At 40.9% G+C, this 24,180-nt stretch overlaps 1 protein-coding gene across 1 annotated transcript in view; it reads right to left on the reverse strand.

Annotated features, from left to right (window-relative positions):
- The window catches only part of PLD2 (phospholipase D2), a 159,340-nt gene that overhangs the window by 62,224 nt on the left and 72,936 nt on the right, over positions 1-24,180 (reverse strand). The window contains exons 9-11 of the mRNA XM_053718329.1: positions 14,565-14,717; positions 12,346-12,495; positions 11,669-11,752 (exon numbers count right to left, since the gene is read on the reverse strand). Of these exons, the coding sequence (XP_053574304.1) occupies positions 11,669-11,752; positions 12,346-12,495; positions 14,565-14,717 (387 nt within the window). The remainder of the gene's footprint in view (positions 1-11,668; positions 11,753-12,345; positions 12,496-14,564; positions 14,718-24,180) is intronic.

A 24,180-nucleotide genomic window follows, 5' to 3' on the forward strand; every position in this document is an offset into this window, starting at 1 on the left:
AAACAGCCAGGCGTATGCAGAATGTGTACAATCCTAATGTAGGGAAGCCTTTAATTAGTGCAAGTTGCAGGTCCATCTATCCTCAAAAGCATGATAAAATGAGCAGAATGTATTTTATTACGTTGGCTTTCTATTGAATTACCTATGGGGGGGCCCCAAAAAATCTTGCACCAGGACCTGCCGTTGAGTAGGTCCGCCACTGACCTACCATAAACAAAAGCACTTAAAGGGACATGAAGCCCAAAAATGTTCCTTTATGATTCAGATAGAAGAACACTTTTCAATGTAGTTCTATTATCTAATGTACTTGGCTTTCTTTGCAGCCTTTGTTGAAAAGCATACCAAGGTATGTACAGGAGGTGGTAGCTGGCTGTTCATTGGTGGCTGCACATATATGACTCCTGTGATTGTTATATTAATACACTTTATACCTCTGTGATTATCTTGTATCTAAGCTTCTGCAGACTGCCCTCTTATCTTAGTTCTTTTGACAGACTTGCATTTTAGCCATTCAGTGCTGACTCAAACAACAGCAAGGGAGTGAACACAAGGTTATCTATATGGAACACATGAACTAGCAAAGTCTAAATAGGAAAAACTGTCAAAAAGCACTGAGATAAGAGTCTGCCTTCAAGGCGGCTTAGAAATCATCATATGTACCTACCTAGGTTTAGCTTTCAACAAAGAATACCAAGAGAACAAAGCAAATTTGATAATAAAAGTACATTTGAAAAGTTGTTTAAAACTGCATGCTCTATCTGAATCATGAAAGATTAATTTTGACTTGACTGTCCCATTTAGGGGTTTTAGGCCCTGTAATAGTACAGTTCTCACTTATGGAGGCATCGGACTATAAAGTGGTCTCACCACATCAATGTAAAATAATAGCCAACATACAGGGTACTCGGCAGTGGTACGCATCTGTTACCACTGCTGAAGGGTCAAATATAAACAGACAATAAAAACATAATTTATGCTTACCTGATAAATTCCTTTCTCCTGTAGTGTAGTCAGTCCACGGCTCATCCATTACTTATGGGATTATGTCTCCTCCCTAACAGGAAGTGCAAGAGGATCACCCAAACAGAGCTGCTATATAGCTCCTCCCCTCTACGTCATACCCAGTCATTCGACCGAAAACCAAACGAGAAAGGAGAAACTATAGGGTGCAGTGGTGACTGGAGTATAATTTAAAATTTAGACCTGCCATAAAAACAGGGCGGGCCGTGGCCTGACTACACTACAGGAGAAAGGAATTTATCAGGTAAGCATAAATTATGTTTTCTCCTGTTAAGTGTAGTCAGTCCACGGGTTATCCATTACTTATGGGATACCAATACCAAAGCTAAAAGTACACGGATGACGGGAGGGACAGGCAGGCTCTTTACACAGAAGGAACCACTGCCTGAAGAACCTTTCTCCCAAAAACAGCCTCCGAAGAAGCAAAAGTGTCAAATTTGTAAAATTTCGAAAAGGTGTGAAGTGAAGACCAAGTTGCAGCCTTGCAAATCTGTTCAACAGAGGCCTCATTTTTAAAGGCCCAGGTGGAAGCCACAGCTCTAGTAGAATGAGCTGTAATCCTTTCAGGAGGCTGCTGTCCAGCAGTCTCATAGGCTAAACGTATTATGCTACGAAGCCAGAAGGAGAGAGAGGTAGCCGAAGCCTTGTGACCTCTCCTCTGTCCAGAATAAATGACAAACAGGGAAGAAGTTTGTCGAAAATCCTTAGTTGCCTGCAAATAAAATTTCAGGGCACGGACGACGTCCAGATTGTGCAGAAGTCGTTCCTTCTTTGAAGAAGGATTAGGGCACAATGATGGAACAACAATCTCTTGATTGATATTCCTGTTAGTGACTACCTTAGGTAAGAACCCAGGTTTAGTACGCAGAACTACCTTGTCTGAATGAAAAATCAGGTAAGGAGAATCACAATGTAAGGCCGATAACTCAGAGACTCTTCGAGCCGAGGAAATAGCCATCAAAAACAGAACTTTCCAAGATAACAGCTTGATATCAATGGAATGGAGGGGTTCAAACGGAACACCCTGTAAAACGTTAATAACTAAATTTAAGCTCCACGGTGGAGCAACAGTTTTAAACACAGGCTTAATCCTGGCCAAAGCCTGACAAAAAGCCTGAACGTCTGGAACTTCTGACAGACGTTTGTGTAAAAGGATGGACAGAGCTGAGATCTGTCCCTTTAAAGAACTAGCAGATAAACCCTTTTCTAAACCTTCTTGTAGAAAAGACAATATCCTAGGAATCCTAACCTTACTCCATGAGTAACTCTTGGATTCGCACCAATGCAAGTATTTACGCCATATTTTTTTTTTTTTTTTTTTTTTTTTTTTTTTTTTAAAACCAGCTTTATTAAACAGGAAAAAGAATCAGAAATACAACAATGGAATAGCATAACATAACATTATCCGTTGTAGGATTATTACTCCACATAACAAGAGATAGCATAAGACCTACACACAATGAAGTACATATGTTCGTCTACAGTGTCTGACTTGCCCGACTCAAAGGAGCGAACAAGATCGTACAGTTGCATTTCTGAGTGATAATGAGAACGGAGGGGGGGGAAAACTAGACACCCCTCCGAAACAGTAAAGCATGGTACCAATAAATTTTTTAATTTTACAGAGATAAAAGGAGATATAAAGACTCATAGTTAATAGAAGGGAATAGTCAGAGAAGAAATAGAGGGAAGAAGAGAAGGGTACATACATTGGGGAAAGGAGGAGGGGGAGAAAGGAGAAGAAAGGAAAAAAAAAAAAAAAAAAAAAAAAAAAAAAAAAAAAAAAAAAAAGGGGGGAGGGGAAAGGTGGAATGCCCGAGCATGGGGTAATATGTAGCAATTGAAGCAATAATTGAAGCGGGTATGGGCTCAGATTGGGGTGTCCTTCCATACCGCCAGCATCATCTCATGGGTTGCCAGCTGATTGATTTTAAAGTAATGCAGTCTCTCTAAGTTTAGCAGGTCGTCAACCGAGGCACACCACTCATCCAGGGAGGGGGTTTGTTTGGACTTCCATTTACGAGGGATCAGTCTCTTGGCTCCCGTAATCATTATTAGAAGCAGCGCTCTAGCAAAGTCATTTTTTAATTTAGGAATTTGCAACAGGAGTATGGTCTCAGGGGCATCAGGTATCGGAGTCTGCACCTTGTGTGATATTGTCTGAAGAACTGTCGACCAGAAATCTCTCAACAAAGGGCAGGACCACCAGATATGCATAAGAGAGCCAAGCTCTCCGCATCCCCTCCAGCAGTATGGACTTGCCGAGGGAAAGTACTTATGCAGTCTCACCGGGGTGTGATACCACCTGGTTAATAATTTCAGGTGTATTTCTTGTACTGTCGCCGATACTGACGACTGCCGCGCAAGGGCAAATGATTTTAGCCAAACGTCTTCGTCAATAGTTCTGTCAAGGTCTCTGCGCCAAGCTAATGTAAAGGAGGGGAGTTGAACATCTGGGGGAGTGAGTAAGAGTTTATAAACTTTTGATATCAACCGTTTGGGGGGTGTGGTATTTGTGCACAGCTGTTCAAATGGAGTGAGGTCCCTATTAAACCTATCTTTGTGTTTATGATGCATGAGAAAGTGCACTAGCTGATGATATCGCAGCCATGAGGAAAAAAGAGTACCGTAATGTGTCGACATATCTAGTTGTGTACGCAGCCTGCCCTCATGTATGGCAAAGTGTAGAATACCGTCTCGCAAATGGTAAAACGTACTCAATCGAGTACCCAAAACGTGATATGGAATATCAGGGTTTTCAATTATTGGGATCATGGGGGAGTGGACTGAGGAAACGTGGGTGGAGGTAGCCAATAACCTATCCCACTCCTGGAGGGTCGCTTGTGTTAAGTGATATTTCCGCACGAGGGCAGGACGCCTCAGCGGCGGAAGCCACGCAAGGGCTCCAATGTTATGCCGTTTAAAAATGTAGCCATCAAGGCGAACCCATTGCTTTTGTGTGTCATTTCGCGACCACTCAACCACTCTCTGCAAAAGAATTGCTCTTCTATACAGTGATAGATCAGGGAATCCCAGCCCTCCTTTCTCGCGAGGAAGATATAGTGTCTTCCGGGGCACTCTTGGTTTAACTCCTGACCAAATAAATTGCTCAAGAGATCGTTGCAGCTGTGATAAATAATCACCAGGCAAGGCAATAGGCACAGTCTGTAGGATGTACAAGATTCGCGGCAGAACATTCATTTTAATCAAGCTTATTTTCCCTAGCCATGTTAACATCTTGTTCCTCCAGGAGGATAAGTCAGTGATAATATCCTGGCGTAGGGGTAAATAGTTGTGTTTGTATAGGTCAGAGGGGTTTGCGGACAGGTATACACCCAGATATTTTAATCTGGAGGCGGCTACAGGTATATGAAATTTTTGGGCTATTTCTTGGACAAGTTCTGGGGGAGAATTAATATTCAGTAGCTCTGACTTGGATAGATTGAGATGAAAATCAGAAAGCTCACCATATTTTTGCAATTCACCAAGCAACTCTGGGATCGATGTATCAATTTTGGTGAGGGTGTAGAGGATATCATCCGCATATAGTGCTTGTTTAAATTCATTGTCACCTACTTGCATCCCACAGATCTTTGGATTTTCCCTAATTTTTTGTGCCAATGCTTCAATAGAGAGAGCAAAGAGGAGCGGAGATAAAGGGCAGCCCTGCCTAGTGCCATTCGTAATATGAAAGGTCTCAGATAAGGTGTTATTTATCCGGATCCTAGCATTCGGCGCAGAGTATAATGCAAAAGCCATGTTGATAAAGGGGTTGCCGAAATTCATTGCCTTCATGACCCTTCGGAGAAAAAGCCAGTTCACCCGGTCAAAGGCTTTTTCCGCGTCAGTCGAGAGCAGGACCATTGGCCTACCCTCGACCCGCGCGTGGGATATCAACTGTAGCACTTTATTAGTGTTATCCCGTGCCTCTCTGCCAGGGACAAAACCCACCTGATCCGACGATATCAGGGAAGGGAGAAATCTATTTAGCCTCTTTGCAAGCACTTTCGCATAGGCTTTCATGTCCGTATTCAGGAGAGAAATCGGGCGAAAATTGGCTGGGGAAGTAGGGGGTTTGCCCTGTTTAGGGATGACAGTGATATGTGCCTCTAGGGACGTAGTGGGGAGTGTGGGATATTTGATCAGATTGTTAAATAGTAGGAGCATGGAGGGACCCAGAGTGTCAAAGAAAGCACGATAGTATTTGGGAGTGAATCCATCGGGGCCGGGGCACTTCCCACCCGGGAGATCTGTCAGGGCTTGGGCTAGTTCCTCAAGAGTGATGGGAGCGTCAAGAGATTCCCTGTCACTAGTAGAAAGCTGGGGGATAGACAAGGAGGACAGGTATTTGTCTATAGCGTCCTGTTTTTCTAACTCAGTCAAATCTTGGTGTCCGACCTCGCGTGACTGCGAGATGTTATAGAGTTTAGTGTAATATGTATGGAAAGAGTCTGCTATTTGTCTAGTTCCTTTCACTGCTGTACCGTCTTCCTTTTGTATCATATAGATATGGGATTTAATTTGCTGTCTACGGATGTTTCTGGCCAAGAGTTTACCAGGCCTATTGCCCCCTTCATAGTATTGTTGTTTTGTCTTGAACAGCTTATGATGTAGCGTCTCAAATTGGTGTTGGGTAAGGAGTGATCTAGCCTCAGTCAACAACCTGCCTATAGCCCCAATTTACGCCATATTTTATGGTAAATTTTCCTGGTAACAGGCTTCCTAGCCTGTATTAAGGTATCAATCACTGACTCCGAGAATCCACGCTTTGATAGAATCAAGCGTTCAATCTCCATGCAGTCAGTCTCAGAGAAACTAGATTCGGATGTTTGAAAGGCCCCTGAATCAGAAGGTCCTGTCTCAGAGGCAGAGACCATGGTGGACAGGACGACATGTCCACTAGATCTGCATACCAGGTCCTGCGTGGCCACGCGGGCGCTATTAGAATCACCGATGCTCTCTCCTGTTTGATTCTGGCAATTAATCGAGGAAGCATCGGGAAGGGTGGAAACACATAAGCCATGTTGAAGACCCAAGGTGCTGTCAGAGCATCTATCAGTACCGCTCCCGGGTCCCTGGACCTGGATCCGTAACAAGGAAGCTTGGCGTTCTGGCGAGACGCCATGAGATCCAGATCTGGTCTGCCCCAACGCCGAAGCAGTTGGGCAAATACCTCCGGATGAAGTTCCCACTCCCCCGGATGAAAAGTCTGGCGACTTAGGAAATCCGCCTCCCAGTTCTCCACTCCTGGGATGTGGATCGCTGATAGATGGCAAGAGTGAGACTCTGCCCAGTGAATTATCTTTGAGACTTCCATCATCGCTAGGGAACTCCTCGTCCCTCCCTGATGGTTGATGTAAGCCACAGTCGTGATGTTGTCCGACTGGAACCTGATGAACTCAGAGTTGCTAACTGAGGCCAAGCCAGAAGAGCATTGAAAACCGCTCTTAATTCCAGAATGTTTATTGGAAGGAGTTTCTCCTCCTGAGTCCATGATCCCTGAGCCTTCAGGGAATTCCAAACAGCGCCCCAACCTAGCAGGCTGGCGTCTGTTGTTTCTATCGTCCAATCTGGCCTGTTGAAGGGCATCCCCATGGACAGATGTGGCAGAGAAAGCCACCATAGAAGAGAATCTCTGGTCTCTTGATCCAGATTCAGCATAGGGGACAAATCTGAGTAATCCCCATTCCACTGACCTAGCATGCATAATTGCAGTGGTCTGAGATGGAGGCGTGCAAAAGGAACTATGTCCATTGCCGCTACCATTAAGCCGATTACCTCCATGCATTGAGCCACTGACGGGCGTTTAATGGAATGAAGGGCACGGCAAGCGTTTTGGAGTTTCGTTGACCTGGTCTCTGTCAGGTAAATTTTCATTTCTACAGAATCTATAAGAGTCCCCAAGAAGAGAACTCTTGTGAGTGGCAATAGAGAACTCTTTTCTACGTTCACCTTCCACCCATGCGACCTTAGAAATGCCAGAACTAACTCTGTATGAGACTTGGCAGTTTGGAAACTTGACGCTTGTATCAGAATGTCGTCTAGGTACGGAGCTACCGATATTCCTCGCGGTCTTAGTACCGCCAGAAGAGAGCCCAGAACCTTTGTAAAGAGATTCTTGGAGCTGTAGCTAACCCGAAGGGAAGAGCTACAAACTGGTAATGCCTGTTTAGGAAGGCAAACCTTAGGTACCGATAATGATCTTTGTGAATCGGTATGTGAAGGTAGGCATCTTTTAAATCCACGGTGGTCATGTACTGACCCTTTTGGATCATAGGTAAGATTGTCCGAATAGTTTCCATTTTGAACGATGGAACTCTTAGGAATTTGTTTAGGATCTTTAAATCCAAGATTGGTCTGAAGGTTCCCTCTTTTTTGGGAACCACAAACAGATTTGAGTAAAACCCCTGTCCTTGTTCCGACCGTGGAACCGGATGGATCACTCCCATTATTAAAAGGTCTTGTACACAGCGTAGAAACGCCTCTTTCTTTATCTGGTTTGCTGACAACTTTGAAAGATGAAATCTCCCTTTTGGAGGAGAAGCTTTGAAGTCCAGAAGATATCCCTTAGATATGATCTCTAACGCCCAGGGTGGCCCTCACTTCATGCTGTCTTAGGGGCGGCAGCAGGTTTTCTTGCCTGCTTGCCCTTGTTCCAGGACTGGTTAGGTTTCCAGCCCTGTCTGTAGCGAGCAACAGTTCCTTCCTGTTTTGGAGCGGAGGAAGTTGATGCTGCTCCTGCCTTGAAGTTACGAAAGGCACGAAAATTAGACTGTTTAGCCTTAGGTCTGGCTCTGTCTTGAGGCAGGGCATGGCCCTTACCTCCAGTAATGTCAGCGATAATCTCTTTCAAACCGGGCCCGAATAATGTTTGCCCTTTGAAAGGTATGTTAAGCAATTTAGATTTAGAAGTCACATCAGCTCACCAGGATTTAAGCCACAGCGCTCTGCGCGCTTGAATGGCGAATCCGGAGTTCTTAGCCGTAAGCTTAGTTAAGTGTACTACGGCATCAGAAATAAATGAATTAGCTAGCTTAAGGCCTCTAAGCTTGTCTATAATTTCATCCAATGGAACTGAGCTAATGGTCTCTTCCAGAGACTCAAACCAGAATGCCGCCGCAGCCGTGACAGGCGCAATGCATGCGAGGGGTTGTAATATAAAACCTTGTTGAGTAAACATTTTCTTAAGGTAACCCTCTAACTTTTTATCCATTGGATCTGAAAAAGCACAGCTATCCTCCACCGGGATAGTGGTGCGCTTAACCAGAGTAGAAACTGCTCCCTCCACCTTAGGGACCGTCTGCCATAAGTCCCGTGTGGTGGCGTCTATTGGAAACATTTTTCTAAATATAGGAGGGGGGGAAAAGGGTACACCGGGCCTATCCCACTCCTTGGTAATAATCTCTGTAAGCCTCTTAGGTATAGGAAAAACGTCAGTACACACCGGTACCGCATAGTATCTATCCAGCCTACATAATTTCTCTGGAATTGCAACCGTGTTACAATCATTCAGAGCCGCTAATACCTCCCCTAATAATACACGGAGGTTCTCAAGCTTAAATTTAAAATTTGAAATGTCTGAGTCCAGTTTATTTGGATCAGATCCGTCACCCACAGAATGAAGCTCTCCGTCTTCATGTTCTGCCAATTGTGACGCAGTATCAGACATGGCTCTAACATTATCAGCGTACTCTGTTCTCACCCCAGAGTGGTCGCGTTTACCCCTAAGTTCTGGCAATTTAGATAATACTTCAGTCATAACATTAGCCATGTCTTGCAAAGTGATTTGTAAGGGCCGCCCTGATGTACTTGGCGCCACAATATCACGCACCTCCTGAGCGGGAGACGAAGGTACTGACACGTGAGGAGAGTTAGTCGGCATAACTTCCCCCTCGTTGTCTGGTGACATTTTCTTTACATGTACAGATTGGCTTTTATTCAAAGTAGCATCAATGCAATTAGTACACAAATTTCTATTGGGCTCCACATTGGCCTTTAAACATATTGCACAAAGAGAATCCCTTGTGTCAGACATGTTTAAACAAACTAGCAATTAGACTAGCAAGCTTGGAAAATACTTTTCAAATAAGTTTACAAGCAATATAAAAAACGATACTGTGCCTTTAAGAGGCACACAAAAAAACGTCACAGTTGAAATAACAATGAAGCAATTAGTTATAGCAACCAAATTTTCACATTAAATGCATAAAATTAGCAAAGGATTGCACCCACCAGCAAATGGATGATTAAACCCTTAGTAACCCAAAAACGGATAACAATTTAAAATAAACGTTTTTATCACAGTCAAAGCACAATCTCACAGGTCTGCTGTGAGTGATTACCTCCCTCAAAACAAGTTTTGGAGACCCCTGAGCTCTGTAGAGACGTCCTGGATCGTGGAGGAAGTATAGGAAGACTATGACTGAATTTTTACTGCGCAATAAAGCGCCAAAATAGGCCCCTCCCACTCATAATACAACAGTGGGGAAGCTCAGTAAACTGATCTTATTCAAAATAAATGACAGCCAAGTGGAAAAATAGTGCCCATAAGTTTTATCACCAAGTACCTCATAGAAAAAACGATTAACATGCCAGTAAACGTTTTAAATGTAAAATTAAGAAATGTTATTAAAAAGCCTGCTGCTAGTCGCTTTCACTGCAGTAGAGGCTTAAATAAAAGTTAGATGTATACAGTATTTTCTTAGTGAAGTTCCATTCCCTAGAAATACCTCAGTGTAAACATACATACATATCAGCCTGATACCAGTCGCTATTACTGCATTTAAGGCTGCACTTACATTACATCGGTATCAGCAGTATTTTCTCAGTCAATTCCATTCCTTAGAAAATAATATACTGCAACATACCTCCTTGCAGGTGAACCCTGCCCGCTGTCCCCTGTTCTGAAGTACCTCACTCCTCAGAATGGCCGAGAAACAGCAAGTGGATCTTAGTTACGACCGCTAAGATCATATACAAACTCAGGTAGATTCTTCTTCTAATACTGCCTGAGAAAAAACAACACACTCTGGTGCTGTTTAAAATAACAAACTTTTGATTGAAGAAATAAAAACTAAGTATAATAACCACAGTCCTCTCACACGTCCTATCTATTAGTTAGGTGCAAGAGAATGACTGGGTATGACGTAGAGGGGAGGAGCTATATAGCAGCTCTGCTTGGGTGATCCTCTTGCACTTCCTGTTAGGGAGGAGACATAATCCCATAAGTAATGGATGACCCGTGGACTGACTACACTTAACAGGAGAAAGAGACTGTCCAAATAAGGCTTTATGGAACATAGGATAATGTCATAGGGATTCCACACAGCTTTGTTTGCACAATCAGAGATAAATAGTAAAACAATTATTCAAACATGGTGGCGCCCATTACTTTATAGAAACTAAAGTGCTTTATAAAAACCAACCCTTTACAATTATGTTTTCAATATTTAAACTTCTAATAATTGCAAAAATACATCTATATATTATTCTAAGGCTAATCTTGGCTTTGAATGCATCTTTATGTCTATCATGTATTTACAGGTTAACATCCCTTTAAAGGACACCAGTGCAAGCAATGTCTGCTGTATATCCTCAGATATCCAGTAACATTCTGACTTTGCTGTTTTGTTAATCTATAGAAACACTGCAGAAATTTGTAATTACAAGGTGTTTACTGCCCCTTAAATGTTGAAAAAAAGCCAACCTGCACCCACTCACACTCTAAAAAGGAATAGGTTATGGGGGGGGGGGTATATCACTACTGCAAATCCAAAGGATGTCTGTTTTAAGAAATAGGGCTCCATGTACTAAATGGCGGGCGGACAGCTTCTCAACTCGCAAAGCTGTCCGCCCGCCTTCGCTACACACGGGCAGCGGATCTGTTGATCCGCTTGCCCGTATGTATCATTACACACTCATCGGAGTGTGTAATGCCCGCCCCTTCAATCGCGCAACCAATCACGCTACTGAAGGGGCTGACAATCACCGAGAGCGAGCATGCTCTCTGTGATTTTGCCTCGCCACCTAAGAGGTGGCGTAGGGTGTAAGAAGCAGCGGAATTATGACCGCTACTTCTTACATTGCGGGAAGCAGGCTCGCATAAGTGAACCTGCCCCGCAACGGCTCTGGAGCAGCTTTCGCTGCTTCGTACATGGAGCCCATAGCCTGTAGCTTTTACTTTCTATTAATCAGAACCCTGTCCAACTAGCAGTTTAACATTCAGGAGATTTTCTTTTCCAGCCCACAACTATTACACAACTTTTCAAACGTTTGCATTTTGTTTTTACTCTGTCTTTCTGCTACTGGTTTACCAAACACTGATGTGTGCTAAGAGTTCTGCAAGCGAGTGGATGGGTAACGGGATATTCAGAGACAGCAGCAGAAAGTGGGCGGTTCTAGATATTTTAGGATACGGCTGCAAACCAGAACAACGTTTTTAATGCTAATGTTTTTACGTTAATGAGAGCCCTCTTACTTGCGCAATAGTTAAAAATATGAATATCAAATACATATAAATTTATGAGGGTTTGTGTTTGCTTTTCCTTAAAATAAGGAGGACAGTTTCTAAACATCCCAGAAATGTCACCTGTTACCAAAGCTTCAGCACAGAAAATTAGATTGAATCAGTTAAGGAGTTGAACCTTACCACCAGTCAGTAATAAAGATCTCTTCCTGCGCCTGCATTAAAGCATCTGCTACTTCTGAAAAGTAACTTGCACCATTGACAAACCTAGAATATGAGATGGAATAAGAGAGAAAGTGAGTGAGGGGAAAAAAGGAGCAGAATAAGAGCAAAATGGAATGAGAGAGGAGAGAGATTGAATGAGAGAGAAAACAAAATAAGAGAGAAAAGAGCAAAAGCGTGCAAATGAACACGAATGAGCATGCGATGGAATGAGAAATGGAATAAGAAAGTGAGAGTGATAAAAGAAAGCAAAAAGGAGCAGAATAAGAGCAAAATGGAAATGAGAGAGAAGAGATAGAATAAGATAAAGAGAAAAAAAGAGCGAGCAAGACAGAGGAAAGAGCGAGCGTGAGAGAAAAGAGAGAGTGAGCGAGAGAGAAAAGAGCTAGAGCGAGCGAGAGAGAAAAGAGCTAGAGAGCGAGCACAAGGAAGCGAGCGCAAATGAGCGTGCAAGAGAGCAAGAAAGTGAGAGAGTGGAATGACGGAGGAGAGTAAGATGGAAGATAGAAAGGCAAATAGTAATATAAAAGGGTGACAAGATAGGAGTGTGATAGCTAAACACACAGTGACACAGGCTGTGATAAAACAAGAAATACTTGGGAATTAAGAGAGGAGCTTAGAGAAGTCATCACACTCACCATTTTACTTGAGTTTTCGGCCTTATAGGTGCAAATGCTTCAAAACGATGAGTGGTCAAGAAGTCTTTACCGTGATTTTCAACAAGCTGGTTAATCTCCTGCACCCACCAACGGGCGTGACGATAGCCACTGCATTTTATGATGAGTGTTCTACAGATGAGGAGGAAACAAGTTAAAGGGACATTATAAAAAAAAAAAATCCTTAAAGGGACAGTCTACACCAAAAGTGTTTTTTTTTTAAAAAAAAAAAATAGAAATTCCCTTTATTACCCATTCCACAGTTTTGCACAGCCAACATGGTTATATTAATATATGTTTTACCTATGTGATTACCTTGCATCTAAGCATCTTCTGACAGCCCCCTGATCACATGACATTATCTATTGACATGCATTTTGAACAATTAGTGCTGTGTTGTGCCGACTCTTAAATAACTACACGGACATGAGCACAATGTTATCTATATGGCCCACATGAACTAGCAATCTCCTGTTATGAAAAGCTAATAAAAAAGCATGTGATAAGAGGCTATTTGTAGTGGCTTAGAAACCTGAAGAAATTTAGAGGTTTAAATGTTATAAAATATATTAATATAACAATGTTGATTGTGCAAAGCTAGGGAATGGGTAGTAAAGGCGTTGTCTATCTTTCTAAACAATAATAATTTTGGTGTTGACTGTCCCTTTAACGTCAAAGGCGGCATTTTAAAATGTATTAGTTTAAAAAAAAAAATCTCATGTCCCTTTAAACAGTTGTATTAAAATTAAATTGCTTTTATACTATATTTATTCAGACAAATGTGTAAATGCTGCACTTTCAAATGCATCAGTTTTTTTTTAGTGTGATGTCCTTTCAAAAGGGACATTAACAGCTGGGCACAAATACAATAGCATGGTTACTACTTGCCATGCTATTTTATGTCTTCCTGCAGGCTGGTGTGTAGTAACCATTCTGTTGTAGTTGTGTCTGGCAGTTTAAAACCGCTTGCTCACAACACAACTAAACAATATTTTTCATAAAAAAAAAAAAAAAATGCTTTGAATGTGGCTAAAGGAGTTAGAAGGAAAGATAATCCTTGTGGTACTTCCAGGAATGACTGGTACATTAGCTTCTCATACAAGCAAAATATTTTCTCTAAACAATCAATAATTCACTTTGTATACAGTTAAAATATTTTCAGGACACTTATTACTTAAAAGGGACATTTTACCTTAAAATTTGCTCCCCTTTAATTTGTTCTCAGTAATGTGTATGTATGTATGTATGTATGTATGTATGTATGTATGTATGTATGTATGTATGTATGTATGTATGTATGTATGTATGTATGTATTACTTGTAAAGCGCAGCTAATCACCCGTAAGGGTCTCAAGACGCTGCATATTTTATTGACCTCGGAAGCATAAAAGGCTGAGTGGACCTCGCCGGGGATCAAACCTGCAACTCTTGGGTTATTACAGAGCTCAGCCACAGTGCCTTAGCATGCTGAGCTATCTTTTGACCTGATGGAATGGTTATAAATAGCCACTTTACCTTTATGTTGGGATTAGAAATAGCCGATTTTGCCAGTGGTATCCCTACCTATACTGAAAGTTTCTATACTTGAGTATAGGCTATAAAAAAAAAAAAAAAATATAAACATAGTCGGCAGAAAAAAATTACACTCCTAGTGAGAGGTAAGAGATAAGCAATAAAATGTTAATTTTAAATTGTTCTCTCTAAGTATTGGACTTTGGTATACAGAGATAATATAAATAAGCATTGTGTGCACAGAAAGTGATAAAATAAGGAAATCTGATTTCCCTGCAAGCTCAGGAAAACCAGCTATTTCATATACAAAAATAAACATACAGAAGCAATTTATCATACATTTTAAACTCTCTAATGCCTTTTATACCAGCTGCAAACACATTAAGGTAAAAACAATTTTTAGTACACTGTCCCTTTTAAAGGGCCATAACAGTAAAAAAAAAAAAATGACATGCTATTATTTGTTAGAGCATGCAATGTTATCATTATAAACTCTGCTAATTTATGTGTTTAACCCCTGCAAAGAAATCAGTCAATGACCCAATCAGTAGCATTAATTGCAAGACCCAGTTGGCTCAGCAGTTCTCTGCAACTCCAAATCCACACCTTACCTATGTGTTTAACCCCTTTTTTGGCTTGACTACAAACTAATACAATTCCTCTCTAACGTCATTTATTTTAGCTCTTACCTTGAGAAGTTCTCAATCTTGACTCCATACTTTGATTCTGTAACTGTTTTACCAACTTCAATGCTGAATCCAGGATCAAAGAGCAACACAAAGGAGATCTCTCCAGAGTCTGGCTTTAGATACAAAAGGAAAGAATCCTTCACCACCAGCCACCTAAAAAAATGCAACAGTCAGACAATTGTGAAAAAAATATTTTTTATGATTCTTCTAAAACAGTAAGAATTTAGCCTAAATTACATGGCTCACAAAGTACAATTCATTTTCAACTCAAGAAGTAGTAAATTGAGCTGGTTCTTCATTTTCAGTTCTACAAATAACTAATTTCCTATGATAGGTTTGAAACTTTTCAGCTTCCTTAAATAAAAGAAGGTAAAATAGGTCTGACCTATGGTTAATTTTTGGAGTGCTAATTGCTACTTATAATGGCTGGTTATCCATTTACGGGCGTGCGGTAAATTAGCGCTCCACTTGTAATCTAGCCCTATATTTGTCCTAAGCAAAAAACTAAATTTATGCTTACCTGATAAATGTATTTTTCTTGTGGTGTATCCAGTCCACGGATCATCCATTACTTGTTGGATATTCTCATTCCCAACAGGAAGTAGCAAGAGGACACCCACAGCAGAGCTGTTATATAGCTCCTCCTCTACTGCCATATCCAGTCATTAGACCGAAAACACGCAGAGAAAGGAGAAACCATAGGGTGCAGTGGTGACTGTAGTTTAAATGAAAAAATTACCTGCCTTAAAATGACAGGGTGGGCCGTGGACTGGATACACCACAAGAGAAATAAATTTATCAGGTAAGCATAAATTATGTTTTCTCTTGTAAGGTGTATCCAGTCCATGGATCATCCATTACTTGTGGGATACCAATACCAAGGTACCACTGCCTGTAAAACCTTTGTCCCAAAAGAAGAAGCAAAAGTATCAAATTTGTAGAATTTTGAAAAAGTATGAAGCGAAGACTAAGTCGCCGCCTTGCAAATCTGTTCAACAGAAGCCTCATTTTTAAAGGCCCAAGTGGAAGCCACAGCTCTAGTAGAATGAGCTGTAATCCTTTCAGGAGGCTGCTGGCCAGCAGTCTCATAGGCTAAGCGGATTATGCTTCTTAGCCAAAAAGAGAGAGGTTGCCGAAGCCTTTTGACCTCTCCTCTGTCCAGAGTAGACAACAAACAAAGCAGATGTTTGACGAAAATCTTTAGTAGCTTGTAAGTAAAACGTTAAAGCACGAACCACATCAAGATTGTGTAATAGACGTTCCTTCTTTGAAGAAGGATTAGGACACAAGGATGGAACAACAATCTCTTGATTGATATTCTTGTTAGATACCACCTTAGGTAAAAACCCAGGTTTGGTACGCAGGACTACCTTATTCGTATGGAAGATCAGATAAGGAGAATCACATTGTAAGGCAGATAGCTCAGAGACTCTACGAGCCGAGGAAATAGCTACCAAAATAGAACTTTCCAAGATAAAAGTTTGATATCTATGGAATGAAGAGGTTCAAACGGAACTCCTTGAAGAACCTTAAGAACCAAATTTAAGCTCCATGGGGGAGCAACAGGTTTAAACACAGGCTTGATTCTAACCAAAGCCTGACAAAATGCCTGAACGTCTGGAACATCTGCCAGACGCTTGTGCAAAAGAATAGACAGAGCAGAAATCTGTCCTTTTAAGGAACAAGCTGACAATCCTTTTTCCAAACCATCTTGGAGAAAAGATAATATCCTGGGAATCCTGACCTTACTCCATGAGTAACCCTTGGATTCACACCAATAAAGATATTTACGCCATATTTTATGGTAAATTTTCCTGGTGACAGGCTTTCGTGCCTGTATTAAGGTATCAATAACTGACTTGGAGAAGCCACGCTTTGATAAAATAAAGTGTTCAATCTCCAGGCAGTCAGTCTCAGAGAAATTAGATTTGGATGGTTGAAAGGACCCTGAAGTAGAAGGTCCTGTCTCAGAGGCAGAGTCCATGGTGGAAAGGATGACACGTCCACCAGATCTGCATACCAGGTCCTGCGTGGCCACGCAGGCGCTATCAAAATCACTGATGCTCTCTCCTGCTTGACCTTGGCAATCAGTCGAGGGAGCAGAGGAAACAGTGGAAACACATAAGCCAGGTTGAAAGACCAGGGCGCTGCTAGAGCATCTATCAGCGTCGCCTTGGGATCCCTGGACCTGAATCCGTAACAAGGAAGCTTGGCATTCTGGCGAGGCGCCATGAGATCCAGTTCTGGTTTGCCCCAATGATGAATCAATGGTGCAAACACCTCCGGATGGAGTTCCCACTATCCCGGATGAAAAGTCTGACGACTTAGAAAATCCGCCTCCCAGTTCTCCATTGCCGCTACCATTAAGCCGATTACTTCCATGCACTGAGCCACCAAAGGGCGCGGAATGGAATGAAGAACACGGCAGGAATTTAGAAGCTTTGATAACCTGGACTCAGTCAGGTAAATTTTAATTTCTACAGAAACTCTTGTGAGTGGGGATAGAGAACTCTTTTCCTCGTTCACTTTCCACCCATGCGATCTTAGAAATGCCAGTACTACGTCCGTATGAGACTTGGCAATTTGGAAGTTTGAAGCCTGTATCAGGATGTCGTCTAAATAAGGGACCACTGCTATGCCCCGCGGCCTTAGGACCGCCAAAAGCGACCCCAGAACCTTCATAAAGATTCTTGGGGCTGTAGCTAATCCAAAGGGAAGAGCTACAAACTGGTAATGCCTGTCTAGAAAGGCAAACCTGAGAAACCGATGATGATCTTTGTGTATCGGAATGTGAGGATAAGCATCCTTTAAATCCACTGTAGTCATATATTGACCCTCCTGGATCATAGGTAGGATGGTACGAATAGTTTCCATCTTGAATGATGGAACTCTGAGGAATTTGTTTAAGATCTTTAGATCCAAAATTGGTCTGAAGGTTCCCTCTTTTTTGGGAACCACAAACAGATTTGAGTAAAAACCCTGTCCCTGTTCCTCCTTTGGAACTGGATGGATCACTCCCATAACTTTATCTGGTTTGCAGATAATTGTGAGAGGTGAAATCTCCCTTTTGGGGGGGGGGGGGGAAGCTTTGAAGTCCAGAAGATATCCCTGGGATATAATTTCCAACGCCCAGGGATCCTGGACATCTCTTGCCCACGCCTGGGCGAAGAGTGAAAGTCTGCCCCCTACTAGATCCGTTACAGGATAGGGGGGCCGTTCCTTCATGTTGTCTTAGAGGCAGCAGCAGGCTTTTTGGCCTGCTTACCTTTGTTCCAGGTCTGGTTTGGTCTCCAGACCGTCTTGGACTGAGCAAAAGTTCCCCCTTGTTTTGCATTAGAGGAAGTTGATGCCGCACCTGCCTTGAAGTTTCGAAAGGCATGAAAATTAGACTGTTTAGCCCTTGATTTGGACCTGTCCTGAGGAAGGGCATGACCTTTTCCTCCAGTGATATCAGCAATAATCTCCTTCAAACCAGGCCCGAATAGGGTCTGCCCCTTGAAGGGAATGTTAAGTAGCTTAGATTTTGAAGTCACGTCAGCTGACCATGATTTAAGCCATAGCGCCCTGCGCGCCTGTATAGCAAAACCAGAATTCTTAGCCGTTTAGTCAAATGAACAATGGCATCAGAAACAAAAGAATTGGCTAGCTTAAGTGCTCTAAGCTTGCCAAGTATGTCATCCAATGGAGTCGCTACCAGTAAAGCCTCTTCCAGAGACTCAAAACAGAACGCCGCAGCAGCAGTGACAGGAGCAATGCATGCAAGGGGCTGTAGGATAAAACCTTGTTGAATAAACATTTTCTTAAGGTAACCCTCTAACTTTTTATCCATTGGATCTAAAAAAGCACAACTGTCCTCGACAGGGATAGTAGTACGCTTTGCTAGAGTAGAAACTGCTCCCTCCACCTTAGGGACTGTCTGCCATAAGTCCCATGTGGTGGCGTCTATTTTAAACATTATTCTAAAAATAGGAGGGGAAGAGAACGGCACACCTGGTCTATCCCATTCCTTATTAATAATTTCTGTAAACCTTTTAGGTATTGGAAAAACATCAGTACACACTGGCACTGCATAGTATTTATCCAGTCTACACAATTTCTCTTGCACTGCAATTGTATCACAGTCATTCGGAGCAGCTAAAACCTCCCTGAGCAACACGCAGAGGTGTTCAAGCTTAAATTTAAATGTAGAAATATCAGAATCAGGCATCTTTCCTGAGTCAGAAACATCACCCACAGACTGAAGCTCTCCTTCCTCAGCTTCTGCATATTGTGAGGCAGTATCAGACATGGTTCTTAAAGCGTCAGTATGCTCTGCATTTCGTCTAACCCCAGAGCTATCTCGCTTACCTCTAAATTCAGGTAGTCTGGCTAATACCGCTGACAGTGTATTATCCATGACTGCCGCCATGTCTTGTAAAGTAATCGCTATGGGCGCCCTAGATGTACTTGGCGCCATTTGAGCGGGAGTCAAAGGATCTGACACATGGGGAGAGTTAGTCGGCATAACTTCCCCCTCGTCAGATTCCTCTGGCGATAAATTTTTTAAAGTGAAATCAGTACATTTGGTACACATTCTAAGAGGGGGTTCAACCATGGCTTTTAAACATAATGAACAGGGAGTTTCCTCTATGTCAGACATGTTTGTACAGACTAGCAATGAGACTAGCAAGCTTGGAAAACACTTTAAATCAAGTTAACAAGCAAATATAAAAAACGGTACTGTGCCTTTAAGAGAAACAAATTTTGTCAAAATTTGAAAAACAGTGAAAAAAGGCAGTAAATCAAACGAAATTTTTACAGTGTATGTAATAAGCTAACAGAGCATTGCACCCACTTCCAAATGGATGATTAATCCCTTAGTTAAAAAAACGGATCAAAAAAACGATAGATGTTTTTTTTAACAGTCACAACAAACTGCCACAGCTCTGCTGTGGCCCTACCTTCCCCAATAAATGACTTTTGAAAGCCTTTGAGCCCTTTAGAGATGTCCTATAGCATTCAGGGGACTTCTGAGGGAAGCTGGATGTCTCAGTCTGTAATTTTAACTGCGCAAAAAAGCGCAAAAATAGGCCCCTCCCACTCATACTACAACAGTGGAAAGCCTCCGGAAACAGTTTCTAGGCAAAATTTAAGCCAGCCATGTGGAAAAAACTAGGCCCCAATAAAGTTTTATCACCAAAGCATATATAAAAACGATTAAACATGCCAGCAAACGTTTTATATTGCAATTTTATAAGGGTATTACCTTAGAGTAAGCATGATACCAGTCGCTATTAAATCACTGTATTCAGGCTTAACTTACATTAATCCGGTATCAGCAGCATTTTCTAGCATTTTCCATTTCTAGAAAAAATTGTAACTGCACATACCTCATAGCAGAGTAACCTGCACGCCATTCTCCCGCTGAAGTTAGCTCTCTCCTCAGACATATGTGAGAACAGCAATGGATCTTAGTTACAACCTGCTAAGATCATAGAAAACTCAGGCAGATTCTTCTTCTATTTACTGCCTGGGATAAAATAGTACAACTCCGGTACCATTTAAAATAACAAACTTTTGATTGAAGATAAAAAACTAACTATATTTCACCACTCTCTCTTACTACCTCCATGCGTGTTGAGAGTTGCAAGAGAATGACTGGGTATGGCAGTTAGGGGAGGAGCTATATAACAGCTCTGCTGTGGGTGTCCTCTTGCAACTTCCTGTTGGGAATGAGAATATCCCACAAGTAATGGATGATCTGTGGACTGGATACACCTTACAAGAGAAATATAGATATGGTAAGATGCACAAGTTCAGAAATTTAAAACAATGATAATTTATACTGCTTGACAAATGTGTTTTTAAAAAGTCAAATTTTCTTTTATATTTTGGCTGCTGCTACTTCTTGAACAATAAGGTCTGCTAATCAACACTGCCATAACCTCCTGCCTTTGGAATTTCTCTTAAAGGAACATAATACTCATGCTAAATCACTTTAAACTGAAGCAGTATAACTGTAAAAAGCTGACCTCACAATTTCCTCAGCTCAGCAGAGTAAGTGCTGTTTAAAACATACTTCAGCTGCTGTCCAGCTGCAGGTAAAAAAAAAAAAAAAAAAAAAAATGTATACTGATTTGCTGCTTAAAGTCCTTTACAATGGGGTGTGAATACTTAGGACATTTTGAGGTAAAATATCCTTTTTTACATAGAGATGTTCAGGTTATATTTTCTAGTCAGCTTTTTGCAGCTATGCTGCATCACTTTCAAGTGTTTTAACATTTGGGTATCATGGCCCTTTAAGTGGAGAATATAAATATAGGCAAACATATCTTATATAGACCTCTCTGACTGCCCCGTCCTCGCTCTATGATGTGCACTAATAGTGCTCCCACATATTTAAACTACTCTTTCAGTTTGTAAATTGGGGACTAAGCCCATAGCTGCACCTCGGTACAGGTTTAATGATCGGTCCCTGTGATACCACCTTTTATTTATGGTACAGAACTGCCTCATCTCTTGTCATGGGAGCCAATTACTGAAATTGTTCCTCCCTATAGAATGACTAACACCACTTTATGCCCATTTGGTCCTGGCACTGACTTGTCTGACTGCTGCTTTCTCTGTGCCCTGGTGACTGTTGCTATTGTCTGTTGTAACCATCTCTGAGAGCCCCTTCAGCCTTGTGCTGTACTAAACAAACAGATTTGTAGGATTAGATTTTTATTGCATTCTTTGCTTTTCAGTGTGCCTTGCAACGGTACCCTGGAGCTTCTATATACCTTGAACTCCCAAAAAAAAAAGAATAACTTCACAAGACGTATTAAAAAGGACCCAAAAAAAGTTCACCACCAAATGTCATTCTATTGTTGCAATAGCTAAAGGGAATTGTATTACATAGTAACATAGTAGATAAGGTTGAAAAAAGACTGAAGTCCATCGAGTTCAACCTATACAAATCTAAAATACTTACAAAAAGCTCCAGTTAAGCTTAAATAACCCCATTAAAATGTGACCCATTTAATACTAGCAATCATATCCATGAATTTTGTTTATATACAGAAATTTATCCAGACTATTTTTAAATGTATCTATGGTATTGGCATTCACTACCTCCTTTGGTAATGAGTTCCACAATTTTATTGCTCTTACAGTGAAAAAACGTTTCCGTTGCAGGAGATTAAATCTCCTTTCCTCCAACCTTAAATTATGACCTCTTGTCAGAACCAATTTTCTTGGAATAAAAAGAGCTTCTGCCATCTCTGTATATGGGCCTTGAATATATTTATATAAAGTAATCATGTCACCTCTCAAGCTCCTTTTTTCTAAAGAGAACAGACCCAGTTTGGCTAGCCTCTCCTCATAGGTTAATTTCTCCAATCCCCTTATTAGCTTTGTGGCCCTTCTCTGAACTTTTTCTAGTTCTGCAATATCTTTTTTAGCAATCGGTCCCCAGAACTGCACTCCAAACTCACGGTGAGGTCTTACCAGGGCTTTATATAATGACAGAATTATGCTTTCCTCCCTTGAATCAATGCCTCTTTTAATACATGCTAGTATCTTATTAGCCTTTGAAGCCGCTGCCCTGCATTGTGCACTCATCTTTAGCTTGTTATCTATTACTACTCCCAAATCCCTTTCCTCCTGTGTTTGGCTAAGTCTTGTCCCATTTAAAAAATACATAGCCTGCTTATTTTTACTTCCAAAATGTAGAACCTTACATTTTTCCCATATTAAATCTCATTTTCCATTCACTTGCCCATAGTTCTAATTTTAGCAAATCGCTTTGCAAAGAGAGTTCATCCTGCTCTGACCTAATGACCTTACTTAACTTAGTATCATCTGTAAAAATAGAGATGTCGCTATTTAATCCTTGCTCCAAGTCATTTATAAAAATATTAAAAAGAACAGGGCCCAGTACTGATCCCTGGGGGACGCCACTGATTACCTTTGTCCAATCTGAGTATGATCCATTTACTGCTACTCGTTGCTCCCTATCTTTTATCCAGTTATTTATCCATGAGCTAACATTTTCAGCTATTCCCAGTCCCTTAATTTTGTGCATTAATCTCTCATGTGGCACTGTATCAAATGCCTTTGCAAAATCTAAGTATATCACATCAACTGATTCCCCTTTATCTATATTTTTACTTACTTCCTCGTAGAATCTAATTAGATTAGTTTGACATGATCTATTTCTCCTAAAGCCATGCTGATTAGAACTCATAATCTTGTTTACACGAATATGCTCATCAATATAATCCCTTATAATCCCTTCAAATATCTTCCCCACTATTGATGTCAGACTAACTGGTCTATAGCTTCCTGGATCATCCCTGCTTCCCTTTTTGAAGAGTGGCACCACATCAGCTTTACGCCAATCCTGGGGTACCATGCCTGAGGATAATGAGTCTTGAAAAATTAAGAGTAAAGGTTTGTCTATAACAGTGCTAAGTTCACTTAACACCCTTGGGTGTATTCCATCTGGGCCTGGAGTTTTATTTACCTTAATATTTTTTAGTTTTTTCCTGATATCCTCTAGACAAAACCCAGTTAGTGGTATGGATTGGCATGTTCTATTCTGTTCCAAAGTATCATTCAATGGTTCCTCTCTTGTGTATACTGAAGAAAAAAACTGGTTTAGTACCTCAGCCTTCTCCCTGTCATTATTTATCATGCTACCCTCCACACATTTTAATGTACCTATATTATTCTTCTTAGATTTTTTGCTATTTATGTACTTAAAGAACCTTTTAGGGTTAGACTTAGAATCCTTGGCAATTAATTTTTCATTTTAAATTTTGGCTAATTTGATTGCTTTTTTGCATGCTTTGTTACATTCCTTATAAATATTGTATGCTGAGTCTGTACTATTTTCTTTTAATAATTTAAATGCCCTACGTTTTTTCCTAATTTCTTTTAACACATTTTTATTTAGCCATAACGGCTTAGTTTTTTTATTTTTATAACCATATGGTATGTATTGATATGTATATTTATTTAACAAATTTTTAAATATTATCCATTTATCCTCTGTATTTTTATTAGAAAATACATTGTCCCAATTTATATTATTTAAGGATTTCCTTAAATCGTTGAATTTTGCTTTCTTGAAATTAAAAGTCTTAGTTAAGCCTTTAAAACACTGCATATGAAAAGAGATTTCAAATGTGACCATGTTATGATCACTGTTACCCAAATGTTCTTTAACTTCTATGTTTGATATTATATCTGTATTGTTTGATAGCACTAAATCCAATATAGCTTTACTCCTAGTTGGCTCCTCTATTAATTGTGACAAGAAGTTATCCCTGAGAACATTTAAAAATCTATCCCCCTTAGCTGAATTACTAGTTTCATTGGCCCAGTTTATATCAGGGTAGTTAAAATCTCCCATAATTACAGCACTGTTATTAGCAGCCTTACCTATTTGGATAAGTAGTTGAGTTTCCTCCGGGTCATTAATGTTGGGAGGCTTGTAGCATGTTCCTAGTAATATTTTTTTAGGATTTTTCCCCCCACTCTTTATTTCAACCCACAGGGTCTCTACATTGTCACTTGTATCATAAATATCTTCCCTTATTGTAGGTTTAAGGTCAGGTTTAATATACATGCAGATTCCTCCACCCCTTTTATT

The sequence above is a fragment of the Bombina bombina genome, chromosome 6, assembly GCF_027579735.1.
Source record: "Bombina bombina isolate aBomBom1 chromosome 6, aBomBom1.pri, whole genome shotgun sequence".
NCBI lineage: Eukaryota > Metazoa > Chordata > Amphibia > Anura > Bombinatoridae > Bombina > Bombina bombina.